Here is a 13720-nt window from a genome sequence, read left to right as displayed (position 1 = left end):
GTCCCGACCCACCAGTTGAGAGACCCATTTAGAAAGTATTAGGCCAGTGTTTTTCAACCTTGGGGTCGGGACCCCATGTGGGGTGACCCGAAATTTAAATGGGGTCATCCCAAATGTCTAGTAATTTAAAACTGATGAAATAATTAATTATCACTCTTTTTAAAATGAAAACCCAACACACAATCTAAAACAACTATATTCTATGCTTTCACTTTCTCAAATTGCATTTTCTTTGAACTAGATCTATCTAGTTCAAAGAAAATGCATTATAAAGAAAAGAAGAAATAGAAAAATAAATATGAATAAATAATATAAAGTTTGAAAATATCTGAGCTGGCGAATCTTGTCTCTTTGTAAACTACTCCTGTCTACCCTAGCCAGGATTAGCTATTGTGTATAACAAACACGATAATTTATTACAGAAATAACAACAGGAAAAAAAGTCCTGGGGGTCGTGAGACAGGTTGGTTTTACCCTACTGATGATGTGTTGTTGCAATAGTAATTTGCAGTATCAAAATGGGGTCACATTCACAAAAAAAGGTTGGAAACCACTGTATTAGGCATTTAATTATTAAGGCTTTTTTTTTTTTTTTGCATGCTTCTTTACAACAACGTACCACCTTGCTGTTATTTTATTATTTATTTGGATTGTTTATGTCCTATGGCTGAAATTTTGTCCAAACAAAAAAGACCAAAATAATAGCCTTAGGCATTAGAATTTAATTTGCAACAGATTTCTACATCTTAGGTTGACACCTGTGTAACCTTTTTTTAACAATATGCATGTTGATTGATCATAGCACTTATTTGTGGCTGTCACCAGCCTTTCCTGAGTTAGGGTATAAGGTTAACAAGGACAAAACAGAGAAATGGGACAGAGAGCAGTCTTAGTAGTGCTGTTATAAAAGTCGCTAGTGTGCAGTGGGCTGAAATCTGCAGTGCAATGAAATGCAGTACATGTTCAGAGAGATTAGCCTCGTGAAAAGTTCAAGTTAATTTCGGCACATTTGAGGTTTCCTTTAAGCATGGCTCAGTGTGAGCAGCAGCTCTTACTGTGGGATCCCCACAGGTGCTTCACTAGATCACGTCTCTTAATTCCAGCAGCTTGAAAGAGAGGATAAATCTATGCCTGAGAATGTTGTGTGTAGTGTTATTTTTAATTTTTTGGCATGGTATCAGATATAATAAATACTATTGTCACCCTCCTGTATTATAGTCAAAGACAGGACAAAGATGAACCATTATCATCCTGAACAACAATGATTGAAACTAGTTGGTATTTCTCATTAAACTTAAATTTATGAGCAGTTTTTGTATTATGTCATTTTATTTTTGTGTTCATTTAAGCTTAATGCAATCAAAAATATAAATTTATTTTTGCAAGTCAAATTTTTTATTTATTCTTTAACCTTTATTTTACAATATAAAATAGCTTTTCCCGGGAAACTCTATTTTATTGTTCATATGAAAAGTAAACATCAGTTCCCCCCAATGCTGCTATAAAGGACAACCAAAGCTTAAAGGTGCAGTCCGCAACTCTCAGATTCCTCTGTCCCCCTCCCTCCCCGCTGCTCTCTTGCCCAGTTTCCAAACTTTCCAAAGTCCCTCTCTCAGAGGAGCTAACAAGCTAACTTTAGCCCAACATCAACATCACAGTAATATAACGTGCTCTGTTAAAAGCATATTACTGCAGCACTTCTCTCTCTCAATGTGCACACACCTCAGCAGTGTCACTTACAGCAGCCCACACGGAGGCTGCTGCATGCACATGAACAACACATGCACTACAGAGTTCTAGTGTAACAATTACAAATCAAACAATGTAAATCAAGCAGCAGTAATTCCCTTTCAAGCAGAAAAGTCACTAATTCCATCTTCTACTCCTCCAGACCATACACTAAAAAAGATGGCCCTCCAGCCCGGGAAAGGGGCGGGGCCTGTGAGCAACAGCTGTCAGACAGTCCATCAAACTCAATCCTGGCTCCGATTGGTTCTTTTTGCTCGGTCGCGGTGCATTCTGGCAATCTGCCAAAGGCAGCAGGAGCAGCAGGAGGGACTTAATGAGTCTGTTTTTTTTTCACACAAACTACTAGTTTGATGTAAAGCTGTCCTTACATAGTGACAACTTTAGCTAATATGACAAAAAGTCCCTTTTATAAGACTTGCAGACTGCGCCTTTCAGGCCATATGGTGGAAAACAATTTCTGCTCTGTACTTTTTTTTTTTTTCAAATCCTTAAAACTTCAATTAAGGATGTGTTTTTGTTCTGTAATCTTTTATATACTGAATGTCAGTTACTTTTAAACGGCACATTTGAACTGTAAAGCCTCAAACAGTGACTGCAGTTTCAAAAAGCCTCAAAACAAAACAAACGCATCCTCAATATAGTAATGATTTCTAATATTGGGGTGTGTTTTAGTGCCAAACTTAAAAAAAACCAAAAAAAAAAAACCCTCCTTGACTGCCGTTTATATTTCCTGTTGTACTGGGAGGTTGCTGGTAAAAATATGCTTGTGTTGTGACATTGCTGCTGCGTCAAGCTGTCATAGTAGCAAACCTCTTGAGTGTGCTTTGTTGTGTCTTTCAGCTGGGGGACTCAAGGGGACTTCACCACCACACACCCGCTGCCTGCTGTCAAGGTGAAGCTGTTTACGGAGAGTACAGGAGTGCTGGCATTGGAGGACAAAGAACTGGGCAGGGTAATTTTCACACACACACACACACACACACACACACACACACACACACGTCTCATGTTGACACGAGTATAAAAATACATTTAAAAATAATATTAACTACTAATCTTAAATGCTGGTTAAATTTGTGCAGCTAACTTTAAAACTTCCTTAATGAAAATGTTAAACAGTGTAATTGCTTTTATCTATTTTGCATGCAATAATCTTTGTATTTATCTGTTTTATTATTCTTTATTATAGTTAATCCTGCTGTGTTGCTCTTTCTTATAACAGACATTAACCATCTTCGAAAATATTCCTGTTTACATAATGGGACCCTTGACTGTTGAATGATCTGCCTGAGGAAACAAAGCACTCTGAGTCAGTGTTTAAATCACACCCAAGGACTCTACTTTCATTTTTTTGTTAATTCATTTATTTTTAGAAAAAACCATCCTTTTTTTTGCCTGTTAACTTTGACTTTAATTGTATGTAAAGAACTCTGTACTGTTTATAAGTGCCTAGTAATTAAAAGTAGATTTTTTTGTTTATTGATGGTATATAATAATAATAATAATAATAATAATAATAATAATAATAATAGAAACATGTAGATTTACAGACCCTTTATCACTGCCGTTTATTTATTTACCAAATTGACCGATCTTTATGAAATTTGACTCGTTTATGTCGAGTTGATTCCTCAATTACCTCACAGAATTTCATCGGGATCGGATCCTGATTCCCCATTTCATCCCAATTTTTAAAAAAAATATTAGGACCTATACTGTATTGTTATTAATGGGGATAGAAATTTAATCCAAGCCTTTAAAGTGTGAATGATCATGGTACTATGATCTCGATCATTGATCTAGATAAATATTTAATAAGTATTTGGTGCTTGGTGGAGGTTTGTGCTCTCTGAGTGCACTTATTGTTATTAATAATATTGTTTTAAATTTTTTGGTAATTTGTGGTTCTGAAGAGAAGTTCCCAGTCACATTATTCTCACCAAAATGTAAATTACTGCAGTAGATCTTCAGTTATATCCTCCCAATAGGCATCTCAACTTAATCTTTCAGCATTCCTCACAAGTTTTCCAGTCTTCCAAACCTCTCAAATCCCTGATATACAGACAAAGCAGGAATTACAAATGAACTCTCCCTACAATATTTTTTGATATTTAAAAAAAACAGTGTCATTTGCGTTCAAGCAGCTGTGCCTCAGACGTTGTGTTGACCTTGGCTATGACAACGTGTCTTTGATCTCCCACTGCAGCAGAGTTAGCAAAAAGGCAAGCTTCCTCAAAGCTCTTTAACTCAGCAAAGAGATTAGGTCTCTTCTTTGGAGAAGCTTAGAAAAGCACTCGTCTTGATTCTGCACTTTGACACACTATGATTTCACTCATAAAAGTAATGCACATCATTGCTCGCCCTTACGGGATATGACAACATCGTAAAAAAAAAAATCCCTGATAATAAATACTGATATGCACACTGGGGATGTCTTTTTTTCTCTTTGAGTGCAGGTTGTCCTCCACCCGACTCCTAACAGCCCCAAGCAGTCAGAGCTCCATAAAATGACCGTGACCAAGGCCTGCCCTGATCAAGATCTCAAGATCAAACTTGCCATACGCATGGACAAGCCTCAGAACATGAAACACTGCGGGTAAGGGGTGCTGCTACACGCCTGCATGAGGCTTGGATGTTTGATGATTCTTCAATAGAGCCACAACCCTCTCAGCTACTTGGCCTCATTTCTGTTCTTTTATTGTGAATACCAGCTGTGCAGACAACTGCTCCCCCTGGTGGAAGTTAGATGCACAGCATGAGTCACAATTGTAATCATCTTATCCAGGCTTTATTCTAGTCTTATGAGTTTTAAAACATGTTCTGCATATCTGTGTGCATTCATTTATTTAATGTGTGTGCTGCTTGTGAAATATGTCTTGGCAGGTATCTGTGGGCTTTTGGGAAGAATGTTTGGAAGCGCTGGAAAAAGCGTTTCTTTGTCCTCGTGCAGGTACGATCCTCCTACAACCCATTAAATGATGCTGCAGTCTTTTTTAGGGAACCGTTGCGGTAAAAGCAATGCAATTTAATGTATTATTTTGGGTTTATGGTTACTAGTAAAAACTAAATGTATTCATCTTTAACCTAGGGAAGGAATGATGCCATCCATATAAATGTTTTAATTGCTATTATTGTATTATATGTTATGTTGTAAACTTTGTTTATATGGCATGAAATACAACAAGCATCTCATTGCAATCGTCACAATATATAGAGTTATGTCTGAGGGATATTTAAGGACATTGTTTACACACTACACTTAGCTTCACATAAAGCAAGTCATGTAACTAACTGCGACGCACCCGCCCCAGACACATTGATCACCGATACAGGTTTCGTGGGTGGGGGGCCGACGGAAGAGGAGGGGCGAAGGAGATGAAGCCAAGGGATGCCAGGACGATGCTCTCTTTCAGCTTCCGGAACACACGTGTGATGGAACCCTGGGGGTCAGCGCTGAATAGTCTCTCACTCACTCATAAATCGTATCTGTAATAAATGATGTTAATTCCATCCCTTGACTTCATCTTCATTATAAGTGTATGATCATGAATGTGTGTCTTCCTCCAGCATTAAAGAACCGGGCGGGTTATCAGCTCCGTACGGGACCGGAGCGCATGTCGGCTCTGGTCGGCAGTGTAGATCCTCTAGGGACCGGAACCAGAGCACATGTAAAGAATATAACCCAACATGTCTCAATGAAAAAAAATAACCTCAGCAACGATGTACAGGAAAAACTCCTTTTCAACAGGAAGAATATAGATAAAGAACATTTAGTATCACAAGCTGGTTGAAAAGCAGGAACCTTCAGCTCCAACGCCAGAATTCCTGAAAATGAAAGATAGAAGAGCCTTGAAAAAGCACAGACTGTAGAAACAAAAGCTGATACAGCTTTGACATTTAAATGTAATTGATTTTAAGTCTAATTTCACCTATTTTTGTTTGAAGAAAAACTGAAATTATGTATGGATTGATCTAAAGTAGAGAGTGATTTAAGGACTGTTCTTTATGATAAATAACTAATCATTTGGTTTGGATCTTGATTATTTATTTTGTAGGTGAGTCAGTACACGTTTGCAATGTGCAGCTACAGAGAGAAGAAATCAGAGCCACAAGAGCTTCTTCAGCTTGATGGGTATACTGTGGACTACAGTGACCCTCAGCCAGGTGAGATGGTGCACCATGCTTAGAAAAGTAGGGTTTTTTTCTCATCACAAAGGTATTACGCATCCATGTGATTAACTAAATAGAACATTTCAAACATAAATTACAGTTCCTCTGTTCTCCTTTAACGTAAGCTTTATGTTTAGGGGTTTCCCCTCTTGTATGCACACAATAACGTTTCAGAATGCCTGTATTCAGTAGATCTGAAAGCGGATTATCAGATATTCAACAACAATGGAGACCTAAGCTATTCATGAGTGCGCAGAAACAAATACAGACTCTTTTGCTCAATCGCTGCTTATGCGACAGGGAACAACAATAAAAATCACAGATACTTTAGAATTTTTCTAATTGCATTTAATTCAGGTACTGTAATTTTTACCATTGACTAATCAGTTGCTTTTCTCCTTCTGCTCACATGACTGTGTGTCATCTTTTAGTTTTAACTCTTAACATCAAGTCTGCTGATGGGTTCAACAATAATGCGATGGTCTTCCTAAAGGAGTTAGAGAGGCTGGTGTAAAGCAAACAACCTCCACTTGAATATCAACAATAGGCAGGCCCATGGGGGAGACAGTGAGGACTAAAGTGCCACCATGGGACTTCTATAAAAATCTATTGTCACTCAAATTCCCACATTTTAGCAGAAACTGTCAGACATTTGACAATTACCTCAAATTGAGATTATATGGATTTAGGATTTGGCTAATTCTGGTACCATAAATAGGGCATCTGAACTTGAAGTTTTGCTTTAGGAAAGAAATGCTTCAGTGCAGCAGTGAGTGTTTGTACTGCGCAGCTTTGACATTTTTTTTTTTTACCAAATTATGTGTGTTTACTTGGACGATACAAATTCCCTGCCTGGAGAGCGTACAGAAAACCTTGCATTATTTCTGCAGGTTGACGTCCAGCTAAGTGCACATTTCTGACCACTTTAATTTCTTTAACTAATGATGTTTCAGGCTTGGATGGGGGCCGGGCATTCTTCAATGCAGTGAAGGAAGGTGACACTGTGATCTTTGCCAGCGATGATGAGCAGGACCGCATCTTGTGGGTCCAGGCCATGTATCGCGCTACTGGTCAATCCCATAAGCCTGTTCCACCAACTCAGGTCCAGAAACTAAACTCCAAAGGGGGTGCCTCGGCCCAGATGGATGCTCCCATTTCTCAGTTCTGTAAGTAGCCAGAGACACAACACGGGTCACTAAGTGAAAGAAAAAAAAAAAAAGCTTTTTTCCATTCTCCAAGTAGTGAAAGCTCTAACCCATAATGTGTCACGCCATGCGTTCCACACTGCAGTCACAGAATGAGCTGGTAGAACTAACACACAAGCATGCACACACGCTTTGATCTCTCACAGATCCTTCCAGCATCTGATGGATTTCCACTCATTGTCACCACTTCCCACAGTGTTTAAAGGTGCAATTCCATGCTATTCCATAAGTCTTTTCACTGAAGCACAATTTTTTCTTTAAAAAAAAAAAAGAGTGGATGAGGCTTAAGATGATAAATAGGTCACTTGAGAAGATTTAAACATTAGAAGTAGATAAGCATAAATTCAGATGGTCAGTGCTGGGTTCGGCTGTTCACGTTCATTTTAGGCAGGTTTGTAGCATCATAGGGCAGCTGTGGGTCCAAGGCAGTTTCACAGAAGGCTCTTTAACACCCAAAGTTTTAACCAATTTTCTTACTTTACCTGCACCTCTAAGCAGTCTGCAAATCAGGTAGCAGAGTGAAGGTAAGATCGTCTACAATAGTGTGACTTCTGTACCAGCTTTTGTCCAAGTGTCTCTTGTGTGCTCCGCCATTGAAGAAGGAAAAAAAAAACATTATTTTTTTACACAATTAATTTAGCCGGAAAAACCATTTGCGCAGACATTGGTTTGACTTCAACAGACCAATTGTTTACCCCCTCCCAAAACAAATATTTATAAGTTATTGTTGAATAGTGTCAATATTACAACTAACATCAGAACAAGATTCATTTTATATGCATCTTCAGTTTTTAGGTCTAAAAATCCTTTGTGTTTGAGTTTTGTGCATCTTAATCAGTTGACACATAGGAATACCAGAACTTTGACTAAAACGTCACAAAAATGACCTGAATCTGGTCAGTTAGTCTGAAACCTATATCTCATAAAGGTTCTATATGTTGTTTCTCCATTGGTTTCTTTGTTTAGTATGTGATCGTTCTTGTGGTTAATGGCCTCCTCTGACCCCAGCTGTTGTCATTCAAAGCCTCCTCACAGTGGCATAGACGTCATCTCCCTCCCTGAAACATTGTGGCACACCACATGGACATGTTTCACCCCTCCCCGCCCCCCCCCCTCCTCCAGTGATCTTGAATGGCACTGGGACCATAATGCTGTCCTCCTGACTCCACTGCAGTTAACTCACAGGAAATGAGATGAGTTATTTGAAGGTCCTTAACAAACTGTTCAGTTTTCTACCACACCATGATAATGTGTGTGATTTAGCACTAGTCTAGTCTAATTTAACTCTCTGTTAGGGTATAGGTTAACCCTATGAGTAGCTATTGGACTCATGGGCCCTTAGTAGATTCAAACCTATGACCCTCCAGTTACAAGTCTCCTTCTTTAACCATTTGGCCATTACTATAGAAAGGAAACTGGTAAACTGAGGCAGTGGTGTCCAATGGTTAAGGAAGCAAGCTTGTAACTGAAGTGTCGCGGTTCGAATCCATCGCAGTGGAACATTGAGCAAGTTCCTTTATTCCTACTCTCTTGAAAAAACAGATTTTTGATTTCAATGAGAATCTTCTGGTTAAATGAAGACTTAAAAAAACTTAAATTTAGAGTATATGTACACTAGTTTACTAGTGCACGAGTAGACTACTAGTGAAGCAAAAAAGTCATCCTCCGACTTCAGTTGTATTACATTTTAGAATCAGAATCAGAATTCCTTCATTAATCCCAGGAGGGAATTGCTTACGATACAGCCACTTAAGAAAAATCACAAATAAAGACTAAAAGATTTAACAAAGACGAAAGAAAGAATAAACATTAAATAAGTGTATAATTAAGTAAAAGACTGTTAAATATATAGATAAGATACACACCCATTACAGTAGTAAAAAATAAAACAAGATTAATAATAATAATAATAATAATACAAATTATATACAAATATGATACTATAGTACTGCTAGTGAATCCTTTGGCTTTACTAGTACTACTAGTATACTATCACTGTCTACTGAGATATTCTGAATCTACTAGTAGTACTCGTAGTAAACAAAAAAAGTTTTGCTAGTAAAGGGTTTTAGCATACCAGTGCCTGAGTAGACCTTACTAGTAAAGCTTTAAGTCTACCACTACTAGTAGTAACACAAAATCGTCTTCTGATTTTGCTTGATAAACAATCTGATGCAAATATTATATTTCCCCACCCCCTCATTAGCATATAATTGTTACTAGTAGTACTCGCGAACCTTTTTAAAACTAGTAGTATTAGTTCATCAAAAAGAGTCTACAAGTAGTACCAGTGGCACTTTTTGCTTCTCTAGATTTGAGTACTAGTAGAGCTTGGATTAATATCATTGATACCAAACTTATGCTCTAACGGATCACTGTAATTAATAAAGTACTCCAACACAATTCATTTAACACAATTGGTAGTTTGTAGTTTCTAATGTATGATTTTGTTTACATGTTTCCTACCTTCCCACATTTGGAAAAAAAAGCCATGCTAGATAAATAAATAACTTCAAATGTAGACAGAATTTGTGTGTTTACATTTAGACGAATCAGAAGTTTTTCCACATTCTATAAAACGTTCTTTAGCCCAAAGCCAAACAACCAGCTCACCCAAATAAATTGTACGGCTATATTGAAATCTCATTTGTGTAACCCACTAAAGAAATTATTTCTCATTTCATATATAAAGCGCTCCTTTAGAAGAAAATGTATCATTTGGAGTTCAAATCTTTAACTAAAATGCTGCTACTTGAGTTTTGAACATGTTTGCGGGGCCTTCAATGTCTCTTGTACAATAAAATATCAGAATCTGTCTCATACTGTAGATGAGCATCTCAAAAGTGAATAGGCATCCTCATTAAAATGACTTTATCTCAATTCCTAATTCATTTCAGCACTTGATTAATTGCAGAAATGTGAATATTTATCTTGGGAAAGTGCTTAAAATAGAACTTATGGTGTACTGTGTACAAATGAGATGTCTCTGCTCTTTTTTTTCTCCACATAAACCTTTTTGTTGCTGACAGTATTCAGTGTGTAACTTTGAATTTAACAAACTGCCGTGGAGTGATGAGAATGGTAAACTCTGTCTTCCTCTGTCCTCTGTCTCGCTCTCTCTGTCTCTGTCTCCTGCTTTCTTGGTCTAATATGCTCCAACATCTGTTGTTCTTCACACCACCACCCACAGACTATCATGTTGGTATATAGGTTGTTGTTTTTCAGTTGTGTTTTTCTTCTTCATGCTTTGCCTGGACCCTTCTTGAGTAATGTAGCTGCTAAGTCAGGGTCTCTCGTGATTGCTCTCCTCCAGCCTTGTTGCTAGTCTTTATGTTATTCTGGTTTGTCCCTTCTTACCCTGCTGTCTTCTAGCTGGACTCAAGGGTAAGTGCTTCCCTGTAGCCGGCACAACTCAGATAATCCCCGCTGATTATCTGACAAATGCAACGTTCTTTTTCTCTTCTTTCCCCCTCTTCTCCTTTTTCACTTCTCGCTTCATGTCTTAGATATTAGTTGATGACTTTTTTCTTTTGGAATTACCTTAGTTTAAAGATTTAGAGTATAAGCATCCATTTCGTGCCAGTATAGGATGCATGTATTTTATTCTAAGAACTTATTTTTGACGCTGTAATGGTGAAAGTTGATATATTATAGTAGTTAATGCATAATTGCCTTCTCTAATTTCATTGTCATTGGTGACTGACTGAACCCCTCCGAGTAAAAGTGATGCAATTGTCGAATGTGGTGTGCTATTTGAGAAAAACATATGATTTCCTTAGCATAGAAAAAACAACAACCATGTAAACCTATTTGGAAGACACCGTTTTAGAGTGAAAAAACATTTTTTTTGGCTGTAGATAATTAAAAATCTTATTATATTTATGGAAAATAGATTGAATAAATTGGAATAATTGTTACGGTAATTTGTTCTGGTGTATTTGAGTTGACAGGATAACCTCAGAGGGTTCAATTAATTGGGCTTCTTTTTAATTTGTTGACAAGAGTTGGCAAATATGTATGCGGAGTATTATGAATGCCAAGGACAAGGCGTAGCTATTGCCGCCCCTTCTTATGATAAAATACTCCGGCCCCTCCCTCTCCCCCTTCCTTCTACAGTAGATGGGCTTGTAGATCAAGGCTAGACTGGTAGTCCCACACCTCCGGATAAGGAGAGATCTCATTTTGATTTCTTTTGACTGCCCTTGTTTGCCTGAATAGGAAAACACCCATGTCATGTGTTCATATTTTTTGTACAAATACGGGAATATTCATTCATCCATCCCCCCCCCCCCCCTCCCTATTTCTCCCAGAGAATGATAAAGTTCTGCCTTTGTCAGCTTCATGCTATTTACCCATGTACTTGCACCAAATTGTAATGCTACCCTGTTAGAAAACTCCAGTAGTGTTATGCCCGATAGTGTGCTCTGTAGAGATCATGAATATACTGCAACACATTCAAGTATTGTCAACTTGCAAATGTGTAGAAAAACTAAAAAAAAAAAAAGGAATGCAAAAAAAAAAAAAAAAAAAAAAAAAACATCAATTGCAAATTTGAAAATGGGTCTGCAGATGTGCATGACATATTAAAGTTTATTCAATTTTACATTCTTTACCGGCATGTGATAATTTATAATTGTATGCAAACAGTTTTTCTTTTTTAAAATGGTAGCAGTTTTATTTTTCAATTGAATTCTTTATTAAAAGGTATTGTAAATGGTCTTTATGGTCCTGATTCTTTACGTTGGACTAAATCAAATGTACCTAAAGGGAATAAGTCCTGTTCACTGTTTCTCATAGTCACAGTCCTTGCACCTTTGGTTCACTCTTTGGATTTATTTCTTATGTTTGAAGTCTCATACATAACATTGTAATTAATACGATTCGGAGATAAGTTTTTTTTGTTATTTTTTTTCACCTACACTCATAATGTACCACTGTCATCCTCCTATTAACTCACCTTGAACGCCATTCACTATCCCTCTTACCTATCTCTCTGTTTTTTGTCCCTCATGTCGTCACTTCTTTTACTTAATTTTACTGTGCCTGTTTTGTCCTTTTTAGTGTTTTTTTAGTTTTCACTGTCAACTACGTTTGTCCACTCACAGGTTTTCCCTCAGATTGGAGTAAAAATTTCTCATTGAAAAATATAACTTTGGTCTTTTCTCAGTGAATGTACAATTGCCCCCAATGCACCCTTGCCCACTTCCCTCTCACTTACCTGGATGTTGAGAGCTGTTAGTTGTACACACTTAGCTTTACACTCTGTCCTGCCCCAACAAAAACTATCCTCTACTTTTTAATGCTCATGTTTGCATCATCACCACTGACGTCTGTCTCCTGGACAGGACACCTGTCACTCACTCAGAGGACACAGCTGAATGTGCCTCACACCTAGTGTTAGTCAGGTTTGTCACCAACACGTTATCATTTAATATCTTTAATAACAAATAAAGACGGTTTAACATTATTTTTGTTCACAAAATGGAATTCATTAGAGTTTATTCACACATATTGTAGCTTATTAACTAAAATCTTGTAAAGGTTACGACTTTTATGCACAATGTGTTATTTTGCACTTTGTTGATAATCAATGACAATCCAAAGGTGTTTTGCTAGTGCAACAGTTACTAACTAAACAGTTGTAAAGTAGTAATGAGATTTATATTTTGTTGCAGAATCTATTGAGTACATGAGCAGCTTTTGCTTCTGTTAAATTATTTTTAAATCTATGTCTCTCAAATAAAGTTTTGAATGTTTTTAAATAGATAATTATTCTAGCAAAAGATGAATGGACTTGACATAATGAGATGAACGCATGCACATACAGTCAAAGCACCCCTAGAAAAGCTCTTTACGCTGTTTGACTCAATGCAAGTTGACAATGTAAGCAGTAAGTGTTATAATTTGCCCTTAGAACTAGCCCAAACAATCCCCTGGTGTTTTTTTTTTTACGTTGTAATCAAGTATCTCTGCTTAGCCTTGCCTTACTGATGTCCTCTCATCTGAACCGTGTGCTTTTCCCTGTTGCCACTGGCTGGATAGATGCTGACAGAGCTCAGAAACATGGCATGGATGAGTTTATCTCCGCTAACCCTTGTAGCTTTGACCACGCTTCGCTTTTTGAGCTAGTGCAGCGGCTCACGTTGGACCACAGGCTAAACGACACCTTCTGCTGCTTGGTGAGTTCCTTTCTCTTCCTGTAATACATACAGACAACATGAATATATGCCGAGTGTGTATCTGACGACAAATGTAGTTCTGTCTGGAAGGTAAAAGCATGAACTTTCCTGAAAAGTTTTGAAGTCTTTGGATTTGACACACCTGGGTAGAGACAGGAGGGAGGAGGGAATTTATTATCTTATTCTACACACCCATAAATAATGGGGCAATCTTACCTGCACATGGTAATATTCTATTGAGATAAAGGTCGTATTCCAATGAATTTACCATTTTCCTGGATAATCTAATTGCTTGTATTTATACAAGGTGGCATATAACATTGTTTGTTGCTGTTATATAAATGAAAATATAACCCTAAATGCACAGATTTTAAATTAAAACCACCTTAAATTCTGTGGAAAAACAATGTATCAAAT

General features: G+C 37.4%; 1 protein-coding gene across 15 annotated transcripts in view; it reads left to right on the top strand.

Moving 5' to 3' along the window:
- The window catches only part of cadpsb (Ca2+-dependent activator protein for secretion b), an 89058-nt gene that overhangs the window by 51608 nt on the left and 23730 nt on the right, over positions 1-13720 (top strand). For 10 of the 15 annotated variants that reach the window (XM_028447454.1, XM_028447452.1, XM_028447456.1 and 7 more), the window contains exons 7-13: positions 2590-2701; positions 4206-4345; positions 4633-4699; positions 5805-5913; positions 6873-7085; positions 10497-10508; positions 13167-13303. In XM_028447454.1, coding sequence (XP_028303255.1) covers positions 2590-2701; positions 4206-4345; positions 4633-4699; positions 5805-5913; positions 6873-7085; positions 10497-10508; positions 13167-13303 — 790 coding nt within the window. The remainder of the gene's footprint in view (positions 1-2589; positions 2702-4205; positions 4346-4632; positions 4700-5804; positions 5914-6872; positions 7086-10496; positions 10509-13166; positions 13304-13720) is intronic. The other 5 variants (XM_028447457.1, XM_028447455.1, XM_028447450.1 and 2 more) reach the window with 1 other exon arrangement.

This window comes from Gouania willdenowi, chromosome 5 (assembly GCF_900634775.1).
Source record: "Gouania willdenowi chromosome 5, fGouWil2.1, whole genome shotgun sequence".
NCBI lineage: Eukaryota > Metazoa > Chordata > Actinopteri > Blenniiformes > Gobiesocidae > Gouania > Gouania willdenowi.
Note: the sequence above shows the minus strand (reverse complement) of the source record. Positions and strands in the feature narration are given on the sequence as shown.